We start from the raw sequence: 26,506 nt of genomic DNA on the forward strand, positions 1-26,506 counted from the left end.
CTGTATTACAGTGAAACCCTAACACCCACCGTACAGAACAGTACACATATAGTATACTTGTACTTGCTTCCGTTGAAAAGGATTGCAGAACCGCTGTTTCTTGACAAGTTTCAAATGAAGAACATTGCGTCAACGCCAACCTAAACACCTGACAAATGTGGAACTGAAGAGGTGGCTGCTATGTTGAATGTAGAAAACTGCTACCATCAAACCAAGAGTACGCAAAGTAAGTTAGAGTGGTCTTGCTAGAACAGTAGATACTCTATTCTTCTGTAGCTCTGAAGTTTATTTCTCAGGCCCAGAGTGTTAAAAGCATGTTGGGTAAAAATAGAAGCTCAGCTGAAAATATGTTACAATGACAGATAATGCAAAAGAGCTATCTGATAAAATATAAAAGGGGGCTGCCCTATGCCATGACTTTAAACATTCAAGCTGAATCTGATTCAATCATTTTGCTTAAAAATATTATTTGTAGCTTGTTTTTGTTATTTGTGTTGCTAACAGCTGAATACCATAACTGATACTATTACATGAATACACTTTACCTGGAAATATGAGAAATACTATATTATTTATGGCTTCTGCCCAGTTACCCTGCAGTCAAGCAAGGCTTGATAGAGCAGGTGCCACAGACTCAACTCCTAAAATAGACTACCTGTCAAGTCTCACATTTTATTCAAAGGACTCACATTTTGGTGCCTTTACTGACATCTCACATCAGCATGTTTGATATGAAAACTTCAGATTTCCAGAGAAACAAATAACAACTCTAACCGCCTCGGGGTCGTATGCCTCCGCCAATTAGTCAAGTTACAGTTTACATTCATGTTTGTCCAGACTCATATAAGATATGTAGTTAAGACTGAAGGAATTAAATAAAAAGGTATTAAAGGTATTATGTAATAATTACTGTATTAACTCTGAGCTATGGCCAAAAACCACCATGTTTGTGGGCTGACAGTGATCTTGACCTTTAACTACCAAAATCTACTTATGGCGATGAAAATTAGTGGCAAATTTGAAGAAATTCTCTAAAGGCGATCCTGAATACTGTGTTCATGAGAATGAGAGATTGAGGGACGGACAACCCAGAAACATAAGGTATTACATGTATTTTGTCATAATTAGCTCATTACGTCTTGGGTTATGGCCAAAGTTTTGTGAGGTCACGGTAATCTTGAACTTTGACCACCAGATTTTAACCAGTTTGCTACAATCAATTGTAATGCACTAAAATAAGAACTGGTAAAAATGTAAACTCAACATTATTTTAAGCAAAGGTGACTGGTTAACAAAGACATTTTGCGCCATCACTTCTTTGTCTGTCTCGCTGGTTTATCGTGAAAAGGTTCCAGGGATCAATGTCCCTAATACAGCACAACAAGCCAGCCTCAGCTACTTCCAACAAAAAGATCATTGATTACTGTTGCCGTTGCCTCTTTCACTGAGCTCTACAGAAACTAAACAGAAAACCCAACTTACAGGCAAGATCCCAGTCTGAACACTGTATACAATGAGATAAGGCCAAAGTTGTCAAACAATAAATAAAGCTAACTATGCTGACTCATGCCACCAGACAATAATATAGATTTTTGTCAACCTTTCATAACAACTTTGATCCCCTGTATTTAAAACAGCACAGACTAGTAGTTGTGCTCTGTAAGAACTAAAAGCAGGGTCAAATTCCAAAGACTGTTATCCTTTAACAAGACAGGCTTTACCTATAAAACTGAGCTTTTATGTGTAACATATACTAGCCACACTTCACTTCATGGAACCTGAAGAGATCATCAATGAGTTGATGTATGTACTAGGAAACATTACACGCTTCGTCAAAAACCCAGGGGAGTGGACTGTTAAATTGGATGCCTTGGCTTAAAGAAGTTAGCGGTTTATGTACCAAAATATACAACAAAAAAGACTCACATGAATCTCAAACTTCCAGCCACTGACTGCCTCGTCCGTCAGGATCTTTGTGAAGGAGATGGTCAAACCATCTCGGAAAAACCTCTGACATGCCTCACACTTCACATCCAGTCCTGCAAGGAAAGACATCCCTCATTCAACAGCATTCAAATAAAATGTGCTATAATGTGAGACGAAAGACATACATTTGTACAAAGCCAAAACGCAGACTTGTCTGCAACCATCAGAGAGGTATGCACACGCCAAGTCCACTTGGTAGAAAACACCAAGATAAAAACTGTGTATAGCCATTCAGGCTAAAAAATACAGAGATATGATTTTTGGTCCATATTACCCAGCCCTAGTGGTTATTAGTCATTTCAGAGAACATTTAATATTTCAGGAAAAATTTTCAACAGTCTGAGCAGAACAAACAGGGTAAAGCTACAGTTTAGAAGCTGACGTGAAGAAGGTCATTTGTTGACAAAAATGTTTTTAATTTATTTACTGGCTGTTCTATGTAATTGTAAATTAGATGTTTTTGTTTGATGAGTTATGATATTATAGACCAGCAAACACTGCTATTTGAAAACAGCCCAGTGGGCTTTGGAACATGTGGTGGGATATTCCTCTTTTCTGAGATTCTATAGTCTGAACAATTAATCAAATAATTGATAAAATATTCAACAAATTAAAAAAGAAAATCATCCTTAGTTGTTGCCCTTTTCTTTACACTTTCAATTTTATTTATGATGATTAACAAACTGTACAGCACGATTAAACTAAAACAAGCATTATGAGCAGGATTTAAATGACAAATTATATCAGTCACAAAAGAATATTTAGTATATTCCTACCTTTTTTACTCAGGTCTATAGCAGCTTCCAAGAGGACTTCTAACTCTCCTTTTGGCAAAACTGGAACAACCCAACGAGGCCTGGGAGAAGAAATACCACATGAATAAAAAGGAAAAAAAAAACAACTCTGCAAGATCTTTACAACAAACAGTTATAAGAAAGCAGGATCCATCCTGTCTGACTGTTCCCATCCTTTACATCAACGGTTTCAGTTTCTACCATCTGGTAACCTCCTCAGACTTCAACTAGCCAAAACCAACAGATTGTAACACTCCTTTATATGTTCTGCAGTGTTCCTTCTAAACTGTAGAAGGAAAAGGTAGTTATTTGAATATGTTTTTAACTTAGTATTATATTGTGTATTTATGTGCTTTGTATTATGGCCTTAGTGTTGTATTTATGTGCCATGCATTTTGTGTGTGCTAAATGTATGAATCTCACAGCTGCATAACCGACTGCCCCTCCCTCAAATAAAGTGAAGCTGCTTCAGCCCAATTTTGATAATGTTTATATTACAGTGAAAATTTGGAACTTCTTACAAATTTTGAGAACACAGAAGAAGAAGAAGAGGGAAAGAGACAAAGAAGAGGGGTCTGGAATAAAACAATGTGGAACGCCAGGCAAAGTTTTGAATTTTTGTAAGTCAGACCACTGAATTAGGGGTGACCTAGCATGCAAGTAAAATACCTGTTGATCATGTCATCCAGCTTGGCTAGGTCAGTGTGAGGGAAAGCGGGCTCCTCCTCTTCCAGCTGAGGGGGCCCCTCCCCCTGGCTCTGCTCATCTGGAGGGCTCACTGGAGAGTTCTCATTAGATGAGTTAGGAGATGATGTCTGTTAAAAAAATAAATAAACCAGACAATCAAAATCAGACAATGCCTCCTGCTCTCTGTGGATGTATCATGCTACAAAAAAAGGACATAAAGCTATGTCAGACCAAGTATCAAAGATAAAAGTACCTAAAAAGTAATTTCAAGAAGTAATGTCATATATATTGTACATCCTGTGTGCAGTGAATTGTTGGGAAAAAAGGTTTGCACCTGCCAAATGTAATTTAACTGATAAGCCTCCACAATGGAAAGTAATAGAAAAGTAATACTTCACTTATTGCTTTGATAACAATAATTTTTATTCAGTTCATAAACAAAACTGTAAGTTTATGGTGAGCCTAGAGACCTCCATTAAGCTGCAATGCTCATTATACACACTTGTTACACTCCAGGCTGCTGTTTATTTAATTTGTGTGCTCCTGTGGTCACTCGCTATCAGGGCTGTGTGACTGTAGCATTTTAATGGAGCACAATGGGCATTTTTGATCATTGGTGTACCCGGAAAAAGGATCAGAATTAGACCTGACTTTATGTAGTTGATACTGGTCTATGAAAAAATAAATGAAGAGAAAAAAAAACGTCTCAATGTGCCAGAATCTCAACAGACCAGACTGCCTCACTAGATCCCCAAAAGAATGATGGTAAACTTCATTAATAACTTTGTTTTCTTATATAAATTCCCCCAAAATATACAGCAAAGCAGACTGCAAAATGCATTTTTCAGTGTAGTTGCTGCATGTTCATTTTTGGTTGAAATATTTTTTTAAACAGTGAAAGATCCCGGCAGAACTGACTTGTTGACATGAAATGTGGGTGCAGAGAAAGAGGCAAAGTTTTATTGTGGTTATATACACTTGTTCCTATAGTGACATATGCCAATGAAAAGACAAGGCTCACTTCTTGTATGGGGGTAGGGTTTCTATTGTTCTAGTCACTAAGTGTACATGCATGCAGGTATAAAGAGACAGGTGTCTCTCCTGAAAGGCTCATAAACAAAGCCATGAAAATCCTCATTCTCATACTATTGGGCATACAGGGCAATGCTCTTTTCATCTCTACCTACCCAGAGGAAACACAAAGTGAGGAATGACATGGTTGTTTTAGAAGTATAAATGTGTTAGTATGTGGGTGTACCTCTGTTACGATGCTGTCAAACAGAAACTTTGGGAAAAAAAACAGTGTTGGAGAAGCAAAGGCAACAATGTGCATTTATGAATGTGTACTTAAGCACCAATGTGTTCATTCCCTTCTTTATCTCATTACTTATCTAATGAGTGTGTGTGAACATCAGTGGTGGTGTGAGCAGCTGTGTATGAGAGAGCAAAAGAGGGATACACATAGTCACAGGAGATGCATAACAGAGAAATATGAAATGTGGGGGTGTGTGGTGAAGGCTCCTTCTGCTTGGCTGACCTACATAGGCAGCTTGCCTCTCACGTCTTACCACAGCTCATCTCTAACCAACACAGGCCTGCACATGCACACGCTCAAAGACACACACACACACACACACACACACACACACACACACACACACACACACACACACACACACACACACACACTTTATCCATCACTCAAGAGGCTCTGTTCATTGATGCCTTGCCTTCACTCTCTTTCTCCCTCTTTTCCGCTCCCTCCTCCCTCCCTTTTCGTCCCCCCTTGGGCATCTGTGTGTGGCTAGGTACGGGCAATATCTGTTAAAAAAAACTGTGGTGCAGTGTCTGAACTAACGAAAAGGGAGATGTTAAAAAAACCTCACTGTCCCTTCTCCCTTCACAGATTAATTTAATTACATGTGTCTGCTGCTGAAAAGGAACTGTAAAGCACAGTCAATTAAAACAAATAAAAAAAAATAAAGACAGATTTGGTTGAAAGCGTTAGCAAAAGGAAGACAAGATCAAAAATGTTCAAAAATGGTGGGTGCAAGTTGAGTATTAGCTAGAAAGATGATGCTGACCTGGTTCTGTGGCAGTGGGGGCTGGCTCTGAGCATCAGGTGCCTGGCCCTGGCCCTGACTGTCATTGCCCCCCACCGGAGAGCCACGCGTGGTGGCCGTCATGCTCGCCACGGGGCAGATCTTGGCAATCTTGGCCTCTTAGGGAGCGCTGGCCAGGAGGGAAATCACAGCCACCTCAGCTGTAGAGCAGCGGGAAGAGAGCCCGAACACACGAGAGAGGGACACAAGCACCTGGAGATCTGGATGTGCCGCTGAGACCATTGCATAACCTGGAGCCAGGAAAAGGGGTAAAGGTCAGAATTATCAGCTGGCTGGTTAAGATACTTGTAATACACAAGCAAAATAGGTTACAACAGATGGTTGTAACGTTGGACTGCAGAAATTACCATCTAAATGAACTCATTACGAACTGTTAACCACTTTCCCTTACGAGCTAACAAAAGTTCGGTTTTCAGTGACCAACTTGATGTGTTATGAATTAGGATGCTGCTGCTGGGCTTTGAAGGCCTGACATGGATTGCTGATATTGGTATAGATATAGAATATCCAGTACCAATCGAACATTTGTTCCTGACTCATTGCATCTTAATTACACCTGACAAAGTTTGCAACTGCATCATTTCACATTTACAATGCCAGGTATGTCTCCCACACCTGCATGCTTTTGTTAATTACCACAGACAAGTTTCAAAGGTCAAATGGTATTGCTAACAGACATTCTTACATCGCTTTCAGGAACCAAGTAAATTTGCCAACCTGGAGATAAAACTGCAGAGGCTGGTGCCACCACCAGTTCCTTTAGCCTTACAATAATAATGCTGCCCCAAACTTGTTGCTTTTTGTGTCCCACTATGTTTTTTAGTCACAGCAGCTGCAAAAGTGGATAAGATGCCTTGAGGTAAGAGGCGTCTCAATATCGTCAATACTGTGTTTTCATTTGAACACTGAAATTCTGTTGCATCGTGCTAACACAGACCCCAAACAGTCACACAGCTTTATGATCTAGCGGCCACATGATACTGCCTGCCTGAATACATCAAGTTCCACCACAGTCAACAGGACCATCTCAAATTTGTGAGAGGCTAGATGTGTACAAACAGCCTCGGGTGTGTATGGTGGCGACGGGGCAGTCATCAGGGAATGTGAAGTGAAAACACAACAAACAAACAAACGACAACAAACTTTCTCTGACTGGCATACTGAAATACTAACTTTGTTACTAGTAATGCATATTAATCTTACTCTGATTGGTGCCTGAGTAACTGATGCATTCATAGCCATAGACCATGCTAATTTAAGAGTGATAATTACTACCATTATAACAAGACACCTTGAAACAGTCTACGACCAGGCATTCATCATTTCTAGTACAGTCAATTTTATTTACGTTGCCCAACACCACAGATCTGTCTCTACAATCTTGTCTGGATACCTCTGTCTTGCTGTTTTGGTTTATGACAACCTGGGTCTTGTTTTTGTTATGGCCATGATTTTTAAGGTTGACAAGAAATTCTGCTTGCAAAAGTTACCGCTAATATCTGGAAAAATGGTGGCATTGCCACATGCTATAGTGCAATGGGACATGAACAAGCAGTAAAAATGATCAGACTATTAAAAACATGCCAGAAGCGTGGCCAGATTACACCAGGTAAAACCTGAAATGTCAGTAATATTTCCTTAGTACAAAGGAAAATTGTGGGTATATGCATAAGCACGCTATGTACAACAGGAAGCTGGTCCCTAAACTGTGAAGGATGTTTACCAGAGATGGTCTGGCTAATACAATTTGCATTTAATTTTTATTACAAATACTTTTGTATAATCTTGAGGGCTTTTTTTTTAACCTGCATGATCAGGGTGTCCTTTTAATGGTTAAGGGGCATACCACATCACTGCCATGGTTCTGGCTGAGGAACCTTTGTTGCATGTCATGCAAGCAACACACACCTGAATGCAACTCTCTGCTGGGAGTCTCTCTCTCCCCAGGTTTGTCCCTCTCTACTCTGCAATTGTCAAATAAAGATAGAACATCAGAAATTGTCGAAAGATCAATAAATAAATTCATACAACATAATAAAATCAGCAATCAGGAATTCCCTTCCCTGAATTCCCTGTCAGTATGACTGTAAGTGAAACATGACACAGCATGCCAATTTAGCACTTGGCACTGGCACTTGACTGTCTGATCAACAACAAATCGTGAAAATAAATATCCTTTTTAAGGTAGCTTCACCTTGCATTTCAATCTAAAAGCTTCACCTCAGTTTCATATAGTATATTAATTTTTCAGCTTCAAAAAAGGTGCAGAAATAAAACTAATAGAGTCCGTTGATGTTTTAAGAGAGAGGGAGTCATACACAATTACAATACAATGATAGACCTATGGATAAACTAAGACGACTGGCTTTTGGGGCCATTCCATTAGCACACGTGCCTTCACTTCATTGGCTGAAATCTAATGCTACTACGAAATAAGCAATTAGTGGTTATTTATTAGTTCCTGTTTCTTACAATGTCCAAAATTTACCCTGGACAACAATCAAACCACAACTGTTAAAAATCATGTGACACACTGGAAGATACAAATTAGCCAAATGCAAATTCAGTGTAACAGAATGTGATTTAACATGATACTTACTAATTATATAGTGTGCCTCTGTCAAGGCAATCAGGTTATAGAGTCTGTGTTGTTTTTAACTTACACACATTTTCAATTCTAAGTGGGAACGTCATTTTTACAGACTGGAACTGACACCAGAACCCTCCACCACAACTATTGCTGTGATCAAAGTCAGTAAGGTGCAGAGCATTGAAAAGGGAAGGGAACATGACATGACGTTTTTCAGACAAAACAGAAAAAAAATGAATAAAAAAACAAGACATCCTCTATGCTATTCAACAAGCTGAAAGCTTCAGTGAAGTTGACAGTCACAATACAATGTCTAAGCACGCTCCAGAGGACAGGCGTTCATGAGTCTTTGTGATCTCAACACTTTCTAGAAGCCCATCTCCACCAAGTCCTCTGTCCAGAAACATCAATAGTTCAGCAAATCAACAACTGAAAATTAAAAGAGAATTGGAGTAGACTGGTTGATGTACAACATGTAAAATTTTGAAAAACAAATAAGACAACCCAAAACTTATAAACATAAAGAACAATAAATACTGCTGTTCTGACCTCTTGGAAAGCAATAATGTTTGTTAAAGTTAAAGTCAACAGTCTGTCTCTCAAGCATGCCTAAAAAACTTACCACCGGTGTACTAAATTGGCTGATTTGACTCTTAGTGTCCATAACTCTACCTATCTATTTATTTCCATTCAAATGAAAGGTCAAAACTCATGCTTGGTTTAGCTACTGCTGAAGTGTTTTCTTAGTTTAACGGTAGTGAAACCAGATTATTTCCTATTTTACAGGTGGCCAGTGACACTCGCTTCAGCATCTGCAATTAAGGTTGCAGCTGTCACTACAGACAGTACATTACATTCATTATTCTAGGCAATATCTGGCGAGTGCCTTTGGCTTGCTGGGAACGAAATGTCACATTATGTATATTAAGCTACTACCAGGAAAACTACTCAGTGGCTAACAATCTACTAATGGGGGTATAGGGTGGATTACTTTCATGACGCACAAAAAACCTACAATGTTATTTCTTATCAACAGCGTTAAATAAAGTGACACATTCACCGTAACAACAGACGCTATTGGGACAAACGTTAAGCTAGGTACAGCTGCGGCCTTTTGGACTGAACCGGCTTTGAAATGTTAACGTTAGTGTTATTTAAAAACGATCTTACGGACGGTGAAATCGGTCGTCTAACATTATGTGTATGGCCGTGGAACATCTTAAAAATTAGACAGTGCAGGTGCATATGCAGTACACGGTGACATTACGTAACTGTGATTACAAACTAGCGCCTTAACTATCGTTAACAGCTGGTTTAGTTAGTGATCGCCTGCTGCTAGCTAGCTGCGGCAACTAACGTTAGGTTAGCCTGCAAGGCGATCCGCCCAGACAGCAGAGCAGTGAAGGCCTCGTCCAAAGCCCACTGCGCTGAGACACGCAGGCCTCATTATTCGGTCGGGCCTGACATTATACTTGCCCAGTAAGCCATGGCTACATAACTGACGAGCTTAAGCACACAGAGAGTTTGGCTGAAGACTAAAATCATGATCGATCTAACATCGCTTTCCCCGGCGTTATTGTTGGCCAACTTTGTTGAGCATCGGCCGTGCTAACGAGGAGCAATCAAGATAAACAGTTGATGTTAGGTAGCCGCTAGCTTACGTGTGAGTGTATACCCAAAGGTACACTTAGCTAACGTTTCTATTTTGACAAGCGGCTTGCTGATATGACTCAACAACTAATTTGTTTTACTTTCTATAAAACGAACACTTTACGATTAAGCTTGACGTCGCTTTGTAGCCCTCTCAGCGTTTAAAATAAGTTCACCTAGCTAAATATCGCAGATAACGCTTAATATGTTAGTGACAGGGGAGTCGTCTATTTCCTGAAATTTATCTGAGTGTTCTGACCTGTATCGTCTAACGCTAACTTATAACTTAGCTAAAACAAACTGAAAATAAAATCTCGGTTGCCTGAGGGAAACAAAATATTAGCAGCAAAATGGTTTTGATAAAGCAAAGTATCATGAAATGTGAAAAATGGTGATGGGACGATAACTAAATTTCAGTAACTTGTAAACACGATACGTTTAAAGGAAATGTTCCTTCTCAGTCTGTAGACAGCACCGAGGACTATTTGCGGGTAGCTAGCGCTAGCTTGGCTTCAGGGAATCTAGCGGGGTGAGCTAATGAGACCACACGTACTATTAAGACCATGAATTGCAATTTAATTGCGTTGACATTGTCAAAGATTCGGTGAAAAGCAGCTAAAAGAAAAAACACCACCAGCAACTGCATAACACAAGTAACCCAAATGCAGTAATGTTACCTTGCATCCACCACCAGCTGACGCTAATACTAGCAGTAGCCAGCTAACAATCACCAGCCAGCGTACTGAGCTAGTTAGCTAACAACTCACCAGGAATTTGATATGACTTCCCCTCTATTCACGGGCTACGTCCAGCCTTGAACGATGGTGTCGTCGTGTATTACATAAACGTGGCCTATATCGGTGACAGTTTCGCAGGACACAAACCTGCTACTAGAAAGATCTAATTCCTACGGTTTCCCCCCTGCTTCTGGGTGTTTTTCCTGCGTCACCGGCGCGGTAACAGCCCCCCTAACTCTGTCTAGTCCGATTTCTAGGGCTTGTCACTTCGGTCCCAGTAGTCACTCACAACTTGAATCAGTTCAACATGGCGGAAGCGCAGTCGGACACAAATGCTGCTCAGTAAAAACAGGCCAGACGACTGTGTAAACTCCAGCAGTCAGCGTTGTCTGTGAGCTGGTTTGCACCGCAACCGAGTGCAGTTCAGAAAACACAACAGCCGCTGAATGGAAAGGGCATAAATCCCCTCTCAATTCCGATAAATGACTCCGGCTCCAGCAGGGACGTCCGATCCGTAGTTTGGTTAAAACCTACGCGAGATAAAGCTAAGCAACCTGGAGCACCTGACTATATCGCCTCCTATCGCACGGGTGGTCAAGAAATCAATCAATACATTTTCATAAAGATTAAAAATAACAGAACTCAAACTAAAAAGTACACACAATCTGACATTTCAGCAGTTATCAGGGAGAGTATGGTTGGGTGAAAATGGAGGGGACAAACTTCAATAAAGGTCGTGGCCAACTATATCCCCAAAAGTTGAGAGCAAGCCGTCTTGGATATAAAAAAAAATGTATTCATGGCGGTGGTTAAGGATAGGTAAAGATTGTGGTCTTGGCTGGGTTAAACAATAGCTCCACAGTTTTTCCAGACTGGCCATAAGAACACTGAACCAGAGTATTGTCTTACTGTAATCATTTGTCCTATTACTGACCATTGATCAAGAGATTCTTTCCTACAGTGATTCTAATGTGAGAAATGGAGGAACAAAACCTAAAGCCCTGAGGCTTACAGGCTTCAGCCATCTCAGTCAAATAAGTACAGTGGAGGTCTTCCAATTGTTGTCTTTTTTAGTACAAAATCCCTTGTTCTTGCTGATATTCTTCACCTGCAGCTCAACAAGGAAATGTTATTTGTGGAAACACAAACATAATTTTATACTAAAAAGACTGTAAAGTTGAATTATATCCACTTAATTTGTCCAGTGACAGCCAAGTGGAGACTGTGGATTTCGTCCCCCATCACTTACAGTACATTGAAAGCACATAAGAAATCTTTTGATGTCCAGTATAACCAGAAAGCCAAACATGCTTCAGTGTTCAAATTGGCACCTGAGTATTGTTTTAAGACAGACTTGAAAAATTTTGAACCTGTCCTTTAACCTGTATGGACGCCACAGGACAAAATGAGCTGCTGAGCTCCTCCGTTATGCAATGTGTACTTTAGTCCTGGAATATTTCAGAACAAATGTTACAGGTTTGTTCCCTACCCAGTAGTCTCTGACCTGACACAGACATTCCCAATACAAAACACCAAACTCCTACCTGTCTAATCTATATACAGAAAATGGCTTTGGATGAGAGTCCACAAGTGCTTAAAATATAAAGGACACTCAGTTGCTGTAAACAGCAACAGCTGGCAGGAATTAGACCTTGAAGGGGCACATTTAATTTATAACCAGTTCATTGGCACCTTACGGGGATAACACTGTTTTAATCTCACTTGTATTTGATTTCAAAACCTGCTTTTGAAGTCATTTTAATATGCTATTATATAGTTTGTCAGTCTTCTCTGCCACACCTAACATGTTATGAGCCTCAGTGTACGTAAATTCTGAATACTCCCCCACTCTTGGAATCCCCCAAGGTGGTGGGTGCCAATGGAAACAACATAAGCCCCTTTCATCATGAATCTGTAACATCGCTGGCTTCATGTATGTGTTAAAGTGACAGCTTGGGGCTTGAACACAGTGCCCGTAGGACAGAACAATCTCTATGCCAAAAGGACAGCATCAAATTTACAAAATGAGGCGTTAAAATGGAGATGCGACAGAGAAGGATTAGAGGAAATACTATACAGGAAGACATCAGATCTATTCACATCTCCAGATATACTACTCAGATGAGACAGCAAAAGCAAGGCCAGTAGCAGCTACAGAGTTATCTGGTGAACAAGTCACTTTGCAGCCCTCCCATCATGTGTTATGTTCTTCCTGCACTGATTGTGGTGTGTCTTATTCTAAAGTAGGATTTCCTGCACTTAATCCCTGTTTCATAAAGGGGTTCTATACTGATAGGGGCTTCTTGAGTTTTATTCTGACAATTTAAGAACATCTGTTTGACAAATCTATTGTCAAGCAGATATTAGGAATATCAGGTATAAGGATTGGATAAGGGATAAATTTGTTTAACTGATGCCTGAGGTACATCTGTAATGGCTGTACACATCAGTGCTAAGGATTTTACTATTACATTGTGTCGTCTATTATTTATTTTAAATATAGGTTGCAGCCTAATGAATAGTGCCTCTGTTAAAATGAATGATTTGTGATTAATTTTGCTAAAATCTTTTTGTTCATTGGTTAACAAGTGGTGGAATGTAACTAAGTACATCCTTTTTAAAATTTTAAATTGGTCAGTTATTAAGTAAGTTGATTGGTCAATTATAAAACAAGGAATCAGCCACTGTTCTGATTTCTCATATATAGTATATAGCATTTCATAAGCTTTACTATATACTATACACTCAAGCTGTTTGTTTATCATTAAATCATTAGATATAAAATTGCTATATATGCTACTACATATACTGTATACAGTCGTAGGTGTCATTTCTCTGCATTGAGTAAGTAATATAATACTTAAGTAAAAATTTCTATGCAGAACCTTTACTTGTAATGGAGTATTTTTACAGAGTAACATTTGTACCTTCACTAAATAAATGATTTGAATACGTCCTCCACTACTGTCTTCTAACAACAAATTAGGGAAGTTAATCAAGACATGGCAGATTGATACGAGCTATCAAACCAAGCTTGTAAACACGCAGCATTACACACTTGTCCGGCATTGTAAACCTGACATTAAACAAATTGCTTGGTCCAACAGTTTACCCCCCTTCGGCCTGATGTGAAACACAGTGGGAAGGGGACAGCGGTGACTCTCGCTTCTCCAGGCTCCTGTCTGGGTTTTCTTTCCCACCGGGTCTATGGTAATCATTCCCGACAGCAAAGATGGCGGCTGAGCTGCGCTGAGTCCTCACCGTAATGAGCTAACAGTTTGGTGCATTTGTTGAGTTTTCTTCCGATCGAGGACACCGAATGCGTGCCGAGAAACTCGTGTGGTGAAAGAAATGTTGTGAGACTAAAAAGAAAATCTTTTCGCAAGGAGTTAGCCTCTACGGTTCGTTGATTTGCGTTGTAGCGCTGGGTGCGCGTCACAGTAGCTAACTAGTCTGTATCGTTATTGTAAAATGGCTCCGGTGCAGATTGGGTCAGATGGGCAGCTCGTCCCACTCGGAGGTCCGGTAGTCTCGGGTCCACAGCCACCAGCACCCGGGGCCCCGGCCACGCACGGGATTCGACTGAGCCTGCTAATTGAGTTTCTTCTTCAGAGGACCTACCATGAAATTACCCTGCTGGCGGAACTGTAAGTAGCACTTTTAGCGCTGTAGGCCTCAAAGCTAACTAGGATGACTGGCGGGCTAACCGGCTAACGTTAGTAAACTGAGGGGATGCTCTTCACCCAGACACTGAAACAAGCACTTACGGGTTCGTTAAAATGCGCATATGTTGCTACAAGAGAAGTGACGGGATGCCTTTCATGTGAATGATGCTTGCAAGATAGAGCACATATAACCAATGCTATGTGAGAGGGCGTTAACAACACATCATTGCTTATAATGTTAGAAACAGCTAACGGTTATTCATGCAAGATAAGGGGTTGTGTGTGTTTGGGACACCCGTTTGATGATGGGCCGCTTGCTTCGGTCTGCTTTCCCAAAGCTTGTTTTTCCTCTCTCAGTTGCACACTGAAGTGATGAACAGTTTCTGTAATCAAAGCAGAATCATATCATGGATGCACACAGGTTAGGCAGGTAATAAGTTGGGGTGTTTATCTACTTAAAGGATGAGGATAGTGGCAGTAATGAGGTTTTAATGTTTTGTTTTCCAGACTTCCCAGAAAAACGGACATGGAGAGGTATGTGTCTTCAGATTTCATTCATTCACTCCGCTAGCCACACATTCTGAAAAGCTGCTGTTTTAGTATGTTATTTCTTTCTTAACGTTTGTCTCGTGTTCCTTTTTCAGGAAAATTGAGATTGTCCAGTTTGCCAGTCGAACCAGGCAGCTATTTGTGCGTCTGCTGGCTCTGGTGAAGTGGGCAAGCAATGCAGGGAAAGTTGAGAAGTGTGCGGTACGTTGTTTTATTTTTCCTTTATTTAACTTTTCCTCTCTCTTTATCCAGGAAGACTCTAAACACAGTTCTTCAAGGTAGACTTAACTAAAATGGCATTATAAGACAGCTAAAACACAGTTACATAAGGGCACACATGATTAACAGTGAGACATGAGAGTAATAAGACCTTGTGAAACATTTTTTGAATGTAATGCTTGAATGCCTGGTATGAAGGCAGACACATTTTTCCCGTTTTTTCCAAGCCCAGCACTCATAACAGTAAAACTGAAGTTTTCTCAAGTACTGAGGAGACTCTACAGAAACTAAAAATGATCCATTTAGGTGATCAGGAGAAAGCACTTCACTGAGGTAAATAGGAAGATTACCAAAGATGACTTTAAAGAGAACAAGGCACATGTGAACCAGGTGGATTTTGATAACACACTGCAAATCGCCTTGTGTCCACCAGAACACAAAATCAAATTACTTTTACTTTTCTCCCTTGGTGTCCATGGTAACAGATGATCTCCAGCTTCCTGGATCAGCAGACCATCTTGTTTGTGGATACAGCTGATAGGCTGGCATCACTGGCCAGAGATGCACTGGTTCATGCCCGTTTGCCCAGCTTTGCCATCCCCTTCGCCATCGATGTGCTAACCACAGGGTCATACCCACGCTTGCCCACATGCATACGAGTAAGTTTGTTAAACCTCTTTCGCTGCCTGCTAAGACTGCTAGTCTATAGTGTTATATGATAAGATGTTTGTGTGTCAATCTCGTGGATTTAAACAACTTTATTTTGTGTATGTTTAACATGTCAGCACATTTGTTTCTATGTGTGTCCATTTGTTAAGGATAAGATCATTCCTCCAGACCCCATTACTAAGGCTGAGAAGCAGACCACCCTAAACCAGCTTAATCAGATTCTGCGACACCGCCTTGTCACCACAGACTTACCACCCCAGTTAGCAAACCTCACAGTTGGTAAGCAGCATGTGTCAAACGTCGATGGTTTATTTGAACTGCTATCCATTATCATAACTTAATTAGCAGCTCGTTTTCAGCCGTATTGAGAAGGACAAGCTCTTATGTGCATGTTTTTCTTGTGCAAATATTTGTGTAGCTAATGGGCGTGTAAAGTTTCGTGTGGAGGGAGAGTTTGAGGCCACTTTGACTGTGATGGGAGATGACCCTGATATTCCCTGGAGGCTGCTGAAGCTGGAGATTCTGGTGGAGGACAAGGAAACTGGAGGTAAGGCATCCATTCATCCAGTTTCCTGCATACCACAGTGGGTACCATTGATAAGCTGATAGACAATATACTTCATTGCTAATGTTTTTCCCATTCCCTTTCACTCTCAATTGGTTTGTCTGTCTGTCACCCCATTCCCACGCTCAATCTATTCCCCCTCCCTCCTTCTTATTGACAGATGGCCGAACCTTGGTCCACAGTTTGCAGGTTAACTTCATCCATGAGTTGGTCCAGGCGCGTCTTTGCGCAGACGAAAAACCCCTACAGGACATGTACAACTGTTTGCGTATCCTTTCTTTGTTTTTGTATGCCTATCTGTGCATGTACACAGGCATTTTCTGTATGTTCTGCCTGCAGCCACTTGGCTTTGTCCCATTCTGCTGTGAACTACTGCAGTAGGGCGGGAGTCTGTGTCAGAGCATATAGAGTATTGACTGGTCAAGCAGATGAGTGCAGAATTCCAATGAGAAACACAGCTGCAGAATTGCATCTTTCTTAGGCCCCTCTTTTTTCATTTATTCACTAACAACACAACTGCTGTTTCTTAATGACAGGCAAAGGGAAGCACTGTCAACCTGTCACCCAGCCAGGTCATGTAAGGTGTGGTTAATTCCTTGTGGAGATGTGTGATTCAGCACCTGCTCGCGCCTTACTTAGAGACTGACTTAGGTCTTTTTTTCATTGTGCCCTTGCTTTCGTAAAATAGCAACTAAATTACATTTTTGCACAAAGTGCAAATGTCCCATCATATCAACATCTAAACCATTCACCTGAGATTTGTTAGCTGATTGTCAGGCACTGACATATAGGAAGAAAGGAGAGGATTTGTTCTGATCAGTCAGATGCCGAACAATTATCAGTTTGTGGTAAAATGTAGGGAGCAACAACAGCTTGTTAGCATTCATGCTAACATCAAAGACCCTAATCAAGCATGCAAGCGGAGCACAACCATGCTAATCACAATGCTAATCAGTACATCTCTCCTCTGCCTTTCCCCCATTGACGCTAGCAGTGCAGCTTAATGTGTCAAAGAGCAGTCTGTTCTGTCTGTCTGTGGGGCATAAATACCCCTTTTACCAACAAAGTGTATGCGTCTTGAGGATATGTGTGTGAGTGTGTTTTGAATGTTAATAGAAAGATGTGTATAATTCTTTATTCACCTGGACTTGGTGTTTTCCCACATTGTGTTTCCTTTAACCGCATTGTTTCCAGACTCCTTCTGTCTGTCACTGCAGCTAGAGGTGCTTCACTCTCAGACTCTGATGCTGATCAGAGAGCGATGGGGAGACCTGGTGCAGGAAGAGAGATATGTGCCAGCAAAATACCTCACGCTCTCTGTCTGGAAGTAAGACTTTAAATTGCAGTCACATCCATGGACATGTGCGCTTTCATTCATACAAATTCTGGCTTTTTAAATACCAATGGGCGCACCTGTACTGTGTTTTCAAAAAATATACCAAAATGCATTCATACAGCTATTACAACTACCCCGTACTGACACATTCTTTTCCCTCTGGCTTCCTTTTGTTTTGTTTCTCCAGCCAACAGGTGTTGGGTAGGAAAACAGGCACGGCTTCAGTACATAAGGTCACTATCAAGATTGATGAGTCAGATGGATCTAAGCCATTGCAAATATCTCATGAACCTCCTCTCCCTGCCTGTGATTCCAAATTAATGGAAAGAGCTATGAAGGTAACACGGACAATAATGTTTTCAGTGTAACATAAAGCGCAGATGAGTGTGGCTTATTGTACAAACATCTTACAATTTAATGATGTCTGTTTTCTGTCACTCGTTCTCTAGATTGACCATCTGTCAGTGGAGAAACTTTTGATTGACAGTGTGCATGCACGGTCTCATCAGAAGCTTCAGGAACTGAAGGCCATTCTGAAGGCCAGCAATCCCAGTGACAACTGTACGTATTTACATTACACTTCCTCATCATTACAACCCTTACACACACATTTAGGAAACCCACAGAAACCAGTGAGGCGGTTGCAGAAGTTGAAAAAATAGCCATTGCAGAAGGCATTATTTTAACTGAAAAAAAAATAGAGCAAGATTTTCATGGCTTTAAAGGTTGGGTTCACAGTTTTTCAAGATGCACACTTAAGAGATACTTAAGTGTGTGTTTGTTTATTTCAGCATTCATCGAGACTGCGTTACCTACACTCGTTATTCCAATACTTGAGCCCTGTGGTCGTTCAGAGTGTTTACACATTTTTGTAGACCTGCACTCTGGTATGTTCCAGCCCATGCTATATGGATTAGGTAAGTAGCAGCAAACATTAACTCTCAAGTATTTTTTTTTTTTTTTTTTGTATTTATTTTATTTTTTGTTCGGGTTGTGTTTACATAGCATGTATGGCTTTGTGTCTCTGCAAATCTACTTTTACTGTTTTGTGAACATAAAACCCTGGTGTGCTCTCTCTAAAGATCAGTCCATGCTGGATGACATTGAAAAGACCATCAACGACGATATGAAGCGCATCACATCTTGGCTGCAACAACTGAAGTAAGTCCACCTCAACCTCAAGTATTTATGAACATAAAATATATATTCACAGCGAAGAGTAAAAGTTATTTTTTGGCACGGACGTGGGCAATAGCAGTTTATTAGACAGAAGTCATGGAAAGAAAATAGCCAGCAGTAGGAGCCGGGATCTGACGTCTGCTTCTTGCCTGTGAAAATTGAGTAATTGTCAGTAGCACTAGCTGTCAGTATGGACACTTGGCTCGGCCGGTGGTAACATGGGTGTTGAGATGAATTGCCAGGGCTCGTAGAGTCCTGCACTAGTGAACATTCTGAATCCTGCCAGTATGAGTAGAAGATACAAACCCTGGACTTTTTTGCTACTTAGCTTTCATGAAGAGTCTGACTCTTTCTTTCGTGCTCTCCGCCCAGGTTCTGGTTGGGGGAGCAGCGCTGTCGACAGTCTGTGAAGCACCTTCCCACTGTGTGTACTGATGTCCTACATCTCTCCAACTCAGCCTCTCACCCTGTTGGCAGCTTGTCCAAACACAAGCTCTTCATTAAGCTCACACGTCTTCCGCAGTACTACATTGTGAGTTCCACAACCAGTATATTCCTGAAAAAAGCTGAAGTAAAATGACTGAGAAAATTCCACAACAGAGTTAAAAAGTTAGATTTTACCTTCATTATTATGTGCCCACCTGAACCTCTCTCTTTCCTACTTCTCTTCTTTGTAGGTGGTTGAAATGCTTGAAGTCCCTAGTAGTCCCACGGCCTTGCAGTACAAGTACTCCTTCCTGTCTGTATCTCAGTTGGAAGGAGAGGATGGACCCATGTGTGCACAACTACTGCAGCATTTCAAGCCCAATCTAGAACACCTTGTCCAGGACACAACAGCAGGGAGAGGGGCCCGACCTGGAACTAAGAGAAAGGTATTCATTACAATTTTGAACAGCTAGGAAAGTGGGTGGGGGAAAAAAAGTGCTAAATTCTATGTCAGCTGCTGTCAACAAAAAGCTGTGAACAAGGCACAACTGATAAAGACCTATTTATACAATGATAATGTTCCAGAGTTAGCATTTCTGCCCAATATTTTAAAAAGCTGGGGTAGCTCAGGCAGCTGTGTGTGAAGGCTGCATTACTACAACATAATCTCCTGTCGTGCAAGTATAAATTCAGCTTTTTTTGCTTTGCTCATGCTTGGCAAGTCATTGTTAGGGGAAAAAAAAAAATAAAGCCGCTTAAATGTCCTTTTAATGTACTTCTTTTTGTCCCTGTTGCTCTGTAGATATCTGGAGAGCAGGGTGACCCAGAGCCAAAGAAGCCTAAGCGGTCTGGGGAAATGTGTGCCTTCAACAAGGAGCTGGCTCACTTGGTAGCGATGTGTGACACTAACATGCCTTTCATTGGCCTCAGAACAGAGGTGAGTCATAGTGCTCAGACAGTTTGATTCTTTCATGCCAGTCATACTCGTGGCCTGATTTGAAAACCTCAAATATGGCATTCCCAGTCTCGGGCTAATTGTGCGTATCTCTTTCTGTCTGTATTTGAGTAGCTGTCCAACATGGAGATTCCAAACCAGGGTGTCCAGGTGGAAGGAGACGGCAGCAGTCATGCAATACGTCTACTGAAGTAATACATATAAGCCCTCATGCATGCACACAATGACAGCCAAATGTAATTTTCTTTTCACTGTGATAAACTTTCTCAAAACTGTTGTGACTATACAGAGCGCTGGTTTTATTTTACAGAATTCCTCCCTGTAAAGGAGTAGGAGAGGAGACGAGGAGAGCTTTAGAGCGGTCCCTACTGGACTGCACCTTCCGACTGCAGGGCAGGAACAACCGAACCTGGGTGGCTGAACTTATGCTGGCCAACTGTCCTCTCAACAGCACACACAGCAAGGAGCAAGGTACACACCACCTACACTGCTCTCACTTCATCAGCAGCACTTAGTTACACAGAACATGAGACAGATTATAAACTATAGTAAAACTTATATGATTGTAAAGTCACCAACTATCAACTGTAGCCAACTGCACTTATCGCCATAGACGAGCCATTTGTGAGGGAGTGTCTTAGATGAGTGTCTTACATTCTCTGCTTAACATATGGCTTAATGTGAATAAAGGAAATCTGCATCCCCCTCTAAGTGAACCCATCTGTTCTCTCCGTTAGCATCCACGCGGCACGTGTATCTGACCTACGAAAACCCTTTGTCGGAGCCCGTGGGTGGACGGAAGGTTGTAGAGATGTTCCTTAATGACTGGAACGCCATCAGTCAGCTCTACCAGTGTGTTCTCAACTTCGCACGTGCGCTGCCAGGTACATGCTCGTTCTTTTTTTCTGTAACTTTAATGAATTTTGTTGTAATTTTGTGTAATTCCAGGCTTTATTTATCAGGGTTACCAGTGATGAATTAATTCTTGGCAAAAGAAACCCACCCTTCTAATGCAGCTACATATTGTGTCTGCTTCCTTTTAGAGATGCCATCTTACCTGAGTCTGTTTTCAGAGGTGCGGCTGTACAACTACCGTAAGCTGGTGCTGTGCTACGGCACCACCAAGGGCAGCTCTGTCACCATCCAGTGGAACTCCAGCAGCCAACGTTTCCACCTCGCCCTGGGCACTGTGGGTCCTAACTCTGGCTGCTCCAACTGCCACAATATCATCCTCCACCAGCTACAGGAGATGTTCAACAAGAACCCCAATGTGATGCAGCTGCTGCAGGTGCGCAGTAGCACAGTCACGAAAAAGAAGCCATAACATTCACATGTGCACTTGTTAGATTTGTGTCAAGCAATGATTTCAAGTTTCACAGTCTTTTCCTCATGCTCTTCACATGGCTCCAAAAAATAATCACAAACATTATTTTGTTTGTGTTATGTTCTCTGTTTGCACACTAATCACACACTGTCTATTTTTACTGTGGTGTTCCTGTGTAATTTTCTCACCGTGTTTTTTTTCATCACTTTCCTCAGGTTCTTTCTGACACCCAGGCCCCTCTGAATGCAATTAACAAGCTACCAACAGTGCCCATGCTGGGCCTGACCCAGCGCACCAACACTGCCTACCAGTGCTTTTCCATATTACCCCAGTCACCCACACACATACGCCTGGCGTTCCGAAACATGTACTGCATTGACATTTACTGCCGCAGCCGTGGAGTGGTAGCCATCAGAGATGGAGCCTACAGTCTCTTTGACAACACTAAGATTGTAGAGGGCTTCTACCCTGCTCCAGGACTCAAGGTATATCTTACTTATTTTCCTTTAAAGGTGCAGGGGGGTAGTTTTTATCTTATTATTGGACTGCCAGGCTAGCAGTTTCCCCCTTTTTCCAGTCTTTTAGCTAAGCTAAGCTAAGGGCATATATCTATTGCCATCACTCCAATGTGAAAAGATTTTATATTCTGTGTTGAGGATCAGAAGGGTCTTTTTCTAATCAGCACTACTAAAGTAAACAACTGGGTTCCCAAAGCAAATGTTATGTAGCTACACTATACAGTTGTTCAACAACTTTTTTGGTCCATCTTGTGACATGAACTACTGTCCTTCCACTCTTTCCCCTTTCTAGACATTCCTGAATATGTTCGTAGACAGCAATCAGGATGCTCGCAGGCGCTCCGTCAATGAGGATGATAACCCACCTTCGCCTGTCGGAGTAGACGTGATGGACAGTCTGATGAACCAGCTGCAACCTCAGCAGCCACCGCAGACAATGAGAGGGGGTGCGGGAGGTGTATATCCTCCTCTCACTTCACCGCCACCGAATTATCATGCTAATGTAACTCCTTCACCATCCATGATGCCCACCCAGTCGCCAGGTAGTAGCAAACACGATACTTGATATTTGTCTGTGTGTAGGACTGAATGATGTTGTGTATTGTTTGTGTCATCTGAGCTTGTCAAGCTGCCATAGAACATTATGACCAACAAATCATTGTTTTAGAATATATCACATTACCTTTCTTCTGACTTTATGCATTTGTTTTGCGAGAGTGAATTGAGTGTGTGTCAGAGAGAGTGAGGAAGAGCAACCACGTGTGCCCATTTTAATTTAGTGAAACCATGAGCTCAGTTGTGTTCTTCATGCAACATGCACACACTGCAGAGCCAAAACGGAACAAAGCATGCATTCAGTCCTGCTCCTTCCATTCCTCGCCATCCCCGCTTGCCAGCCAGAGACTACAGCCCTTCCGCCCAGCTTTAGCATGTGTGTACCTGAGTGAGTGAGTGAGTGAATGTGTGTGTGTATGCGTGCGTGCGTGCCTGCGCGTGCGTGCACAAGGAGAACTTGTCAACCTCTGAGTCTGACGAGCCCTTTGGTGTGTGTATGTGTGTGTGTATGCAGGGAACATCCATGCCTCTGGCTCCCCTAGTGGGGCTCTGAGGGCACCCTCACCATTTGGGCCCACCCCGTCTCCGTCCTCTCTGGGCATAGCCATGGGCCAGACCAGCTTTGCCAGTCCCCACGGTAAGCAAAAGGGTGGCGGTGAATGCTGGCCTGGTGGTAGTTCTGGTCTGCTGGGCAAGGGCTGGAATGGGCTGAAATTAACATTTTCACAAAACACTTGTAGGGTGCAGACACGAACGAGCGTATGACAAATAGCCTGTAAAGTGTGGGCACGCAGTGGTGTATTCACCGGAGTGTGTTTATTGTTGTGTTTTAAGTGTTGTTGTGTGGCTGACGGCTGTCTCTGCTTTAACCTAGGTGCTCTGGACCCCAGCTCTCCATATCCCATGGTGTCTCCCAGCCATAGGGGCCAGTGGCCAGGCTCACCCCAGGTCTCAGGGCCTTCTCCTGGGGCAAGGATCCATGGCATGTCTCCTGGTAACCCATCGCTGCACTCGCCTATCCCTGACCCTCATTCTCCACGTGCAGGGACCAGTAAGTCCTGTTTTCTCAGTGTTGACTCACATGTTTTTTAAAAAAAAAAATATTTTTTTTAATATCTTGTTTATGTAACCTCTTCTTCTTTTTTTTATTTTAGGTTCACAAGTCATGCCTAGCAGTATGCCTCCACCCCGCAAGCTACCTCAGCGCCCCTGGGCTGCCTCCATTCCTACCATCCTCACCCACAATGCCTTGCATGTGCTTCTGCTACCCTCACCCACCCCCTGCCTGGTACCAGGCCTGGCAGGAAGCTACCTCTGCTCGCCTCTGGAGCGCTTCCTGGGTTCAGTGATCATGAGACGGCACCTGCAGAGGATCATCCAGCAGGAAGCCAACGTGAGTTCTTACTGGGACACTGGATGATTTTTTTTCATTAGTGTTTTTTTTCTTTCCCTCTTAAATTTGATTATCTGCTCTGCCGTCCCCTCACTTCCCCCTTTTCTGTCAACTCTCTTCTAGTTGTCCATTGTGAACTCTAATGAGCCCGGGGTGATCATGTTCAAGACGGAAGGGCTCAAGTGCCGGGTTGCTCTCAACCCAAAGAACTACCAGACGCTGCAGCTCAAAGTCACTCCAGAAAACGCGGGTCCCTGGTCCCAGGAGGAGCTTCAGGTGCTGGAGAAGTTCTTTGAGACACGGGTATGTAAAGGCAGCACACACTCAAAATAATTTTCCTAACACATAGTCAAATAAAAGTGAAAACTTTCTCACCTGATCATAATAAAAGTCATAGTGTTAGTTCCAGCCTGTTGTTTTTTAAAATTTGTATCATGGACTGCACCTTTTAGGTCTCTCACATAGGAACACATGTCTACACTAATGTTATTTCATTCTTCTTCTCCTGGTGTCGTCTCTTCAGGTTGCTGGTCCTCCCTTCAAATACAACACACTGAATGCCTTCACAAAGCTGCTGGGGGCGCCCACTAATATCCTTAGGGACTGCGCGCGCATTATGAAACTCGAACTGGTGCGTAGCTGTTTTTGTTTTTTTTTTAAATTGTAAGAGCGGTTGGTAATTATGATTGTGTGTGCGTGAGCCTTGTCAGTTTATTTGGGTGATTGAGTACTTTTTATTATCTTTTTAAAATATTCAATATATATTTTTCCACAACACGTACAACCTGAGAAAATTGTGGAAGTGAAAAATTTATTTCACTTTCAACATTGTTCTTACCTCTTGATGCACGTCTTCACCTTGTGTAAAGCACTTTTAATTGCCTTTGTGTTTTAAGAGTGCTGTAAACTATATAAACTGGCCTTGCTTTGCCTCTCTGCAGTTCCCTGACCAGGCTGCACAGCTGAAGTGGAACGTCCAGTTCTGTCTCACCATCCCTCCCAGTGCTCCTCCCATCGCTCCGCCTGGGACCATTGCGGTGGTGCTCAAGTCCAAGATGCTCTTCTTTGTACGTCTCAGCAGAGCCTTATAATCAGCTTTCCAAAACCATGACAAAGGTCATACTCTGTACTTGTAGAGCATCATCTGAAGCACATTAACCAACTGTGTATGTGGTCTGTCTTCGCTCACAGTTGCAGCTGACCCAGCGCATCCCAGTGTCCCAGGAGCCAGTGAGCATTATTGTGCCCATTGTGTACGACATGGCCACGGGCCTCACTCAGCAAGCTGACATCCCCAGACAGCACAGCTCCTCTGGGGCTGCAACACTCATGGTCTCTAATATCCTTAGGAGGTTCAATGAGCTGCACCCCGCAAGACAGGGTGAGAGACAGCACTCCCAGCTGATGAGCACTGAATAGTTTACTGTGCAGAAAAAGTGATATCAGATTCTGTTTTCCTATCAAGTCTTCTGGCAAAACGTCTTTGCTAACACTGGCTGTTTTCTTTCTCTCAGGTGAGTGTACGATATTTGCTTCTGTTCACGAGCTGATGGCCAACCTCACCCTACCCCCTGGCATTCGTCAGTAGAAGTTCAGAAGCTGTACTGGAGCTTAACTGGAGTCCCTTTGAGACCGAGGATGGGTGCATGCCTGAGCTGAAAGGAAAGAGAGAGTAATAATTGCTGTTATGAAAGGGAGTGAAAATATGTACAGTCATGGACCACAGTCTTTATTCTTGATAGACGCTTACAAACAAGATTTGCTCTTCAGGTAGATCTCGGACGACGGGGAGGGCGGGGCTATTTGATGCAAAACAATATAAATGTTATTTTTTTTCTCCAGGTGCACTTGTAAACAAGATTATCTATTGAAACTGTATATTTGAGTGTTGAAAAGAATCAGGTTAGCCAGAAGTTTGTTAGAGCTTTGTCTTCAGTTGTTTTTTTGTTTTTTTTTTTACCACGCCATACTGATGTTATTGTATTACCAGGAGATATATTCCTTAGCGCACTATTTAAATGTCTTCTTGCCTTTACACTGTCAAGACCTCTGAATTTTTATTTCAAACTTTGGATACTGTAAAACTGTGACAAACTTTATAAGCCAGTTGTATTTTATTAAGACGCATTTTGAGTCTCCATTGAAAGATTTGTCTGACTTTGCTATTTAATAAACCAAGCCCCCAGTTGGTTTGTGCTTCAGGAATCTTCCACTGACCATGATAATATAATCAGATCATTTACTCAAGTAAAAGTAATAACATGACACTGTGAAAATACCCAAATTAAAAGTAAAAGGCCTGCTTCACCAAAAGCTTAAGCAAAAGTTCTGGAAATAAAATATACATCAGGTATGAAAAGTAAAAGTACTCAGAGCAGAGTGGTCCCCTCCAGCGCATTATATCTCATTATTATTGTATAGCTGACATTCTAACTGCTTTCATATCTTTGACTCCTCTCAGCACGTCCACTTCAACAACTTAACTCAGCAGCTTCACCTGAACACACACCTTCATTCAGTGATTAACATTTAAAATAAAACTTAAACTTAACTATTTAAGACAATTTCAGCTGCAGATGTAGCTGG

General features: G+C 41.9%; 2 protein-coding genes across 7 annotated transcripts in view; one reads left to right on the forward strand and one right to left on the reverse strand.

Moving 5' to 3' along the window:
- Window positions 1-10,983, reverse strand: part of usp9 (ubiquitin specific peptidase 9) — a 37,777-nt gene extending 26,794 nt beyond the window's left edge. For all 4 annotated transcript variants that reach the window (XM_041056675.1, XM_041056674.1, XM_041056672.1 and 1 more), the window contains exons 1-5: window positions 10,598-10,983; window positions 5,552-5,820; window positions 3,450-3,595; window positions 2,763-2,842; window positions 1,927-2,039 (exon numbers count right to left, since the gene is read on the reverse strand). In XM_041056675.1, the coding sequence (XP_040912609.1) occupies window positions 1,927-2,039; window positions 2,763-2,842; window positions 3,450-3,595; window positions 5,552-5,653 (441 nt within the window). In that variant the 5' untranslated portion in view covers window positions 5,654-5,820; window positions 10,598-10,983. The remainder of the gene's footprint in view (window positions 1-1,926; window positions 2,040-2,762; window positions 2,843-3,449; window positions 3,596-5,551; window positions 5,821-10,597) is intronic.
- A 2,816-nt stretch (window positions 10,984-13,799) lies between these two features.
- On the forward strand, window positions 13,800-26,110 carry med14 (mediator complex subunit 14). 3 transcript variants are annotated; one of them, XM_041057769.1, is made up of 29 exons: window positions 13,800-14,214; window positions 14,740-14,766; window positions 14,877-14,982; window positions 15,486-15,659; window positions 15,819-15,948; window positions 16,088-16,216; window positions 16,395-16,502; window positions 17,429-17,561; window positions 17,758-17,908; window positions 18,020-18,131; window positions 18,362-18,487; window positions 18,653-18,731; window positions 19,122-19,281; window positions 19,427-19,621; window positions 19,978-20,112; window positions 20,245-20,321; window positions 20,441-20,601; window positions 20,868-21,014; window positions 21,174-21,418; window positions 21,670-21,939; window positions 22,265-22,514; window positions 23,042-23,164; window positions 23,402-23,578; window positions 23,682-23,920; window positions 24,044-24,223; window positions 24,444-24,551; window positions 24,862-24,987; window positions 25,112-25,301; window positions 25,435-26,110. In XM_041057769.1, exons 1-29 carry the CDS (start codon window positions 14,039-14,041, stop codon window positions 25,506-25,508), a joined length of 4,308 nt encoding a protein of 1,435 aa, XP_040913703.1. In that variant the 5' UTR covers window positions 13,800-14,038; the 3' UTR covers window positions 25,509-26,110. The 3 variants fall into 3 exon arrangements, with proteins under 3 accessions (XP_040913703.1, XP_040913704.1, XP_040913705.1); XM_041057770.1 differs by having other exon boundaries at window positions 21,204-21,418; XM_041057771.1 differs by lacking the exon at window positions 23,042-23,164.
- The last annotated feature ends 396 nt before the right edge of the window (window positions 26,111-26,506 follow it).

This window comes from Toxotes jaculatrix, chromosome 15 (assembly GCF_017976425.1).
Source record: "Toxotes jaculatrix isolate fToxJac2 chromosome 15, fToxJac2.pri, whole genome shotgun sequence".
Lineage (NCBI taxonomy): Eukaryota > Metazoa > Chordata > Actinopteri > Toxotidae > Toxotes > Toxotes jaculatrix.

What these genes read in the sequence shown, in the direction of transcription:
- med14 (XM_041057769.1), top strand. Translation starts at nt 14,039, where the DNA reads ATGGCTCCGGTGCAGATTGGGTCAGATGGGCAGCTCGTCCCACTCGGA. An exon ending in CAGCTTTGCCAGTCCCCACG is followed by an intron (nt 23,165 to 23,401) that starts GTAAGCAAAAGG and finishes GCTTTAACCTAG; the next exon opens with GTGCTCTGGACCCCAGCTCT. An exon ending in GCTGCACCCCGCAAGACAGG is followed by an intron (nt 25,302 to 25,434) that starts GTGAGAGACAGC and finishes TCTTTCTCTCAG; the next exon opens with GTGAGTGTACGATATTTGCT.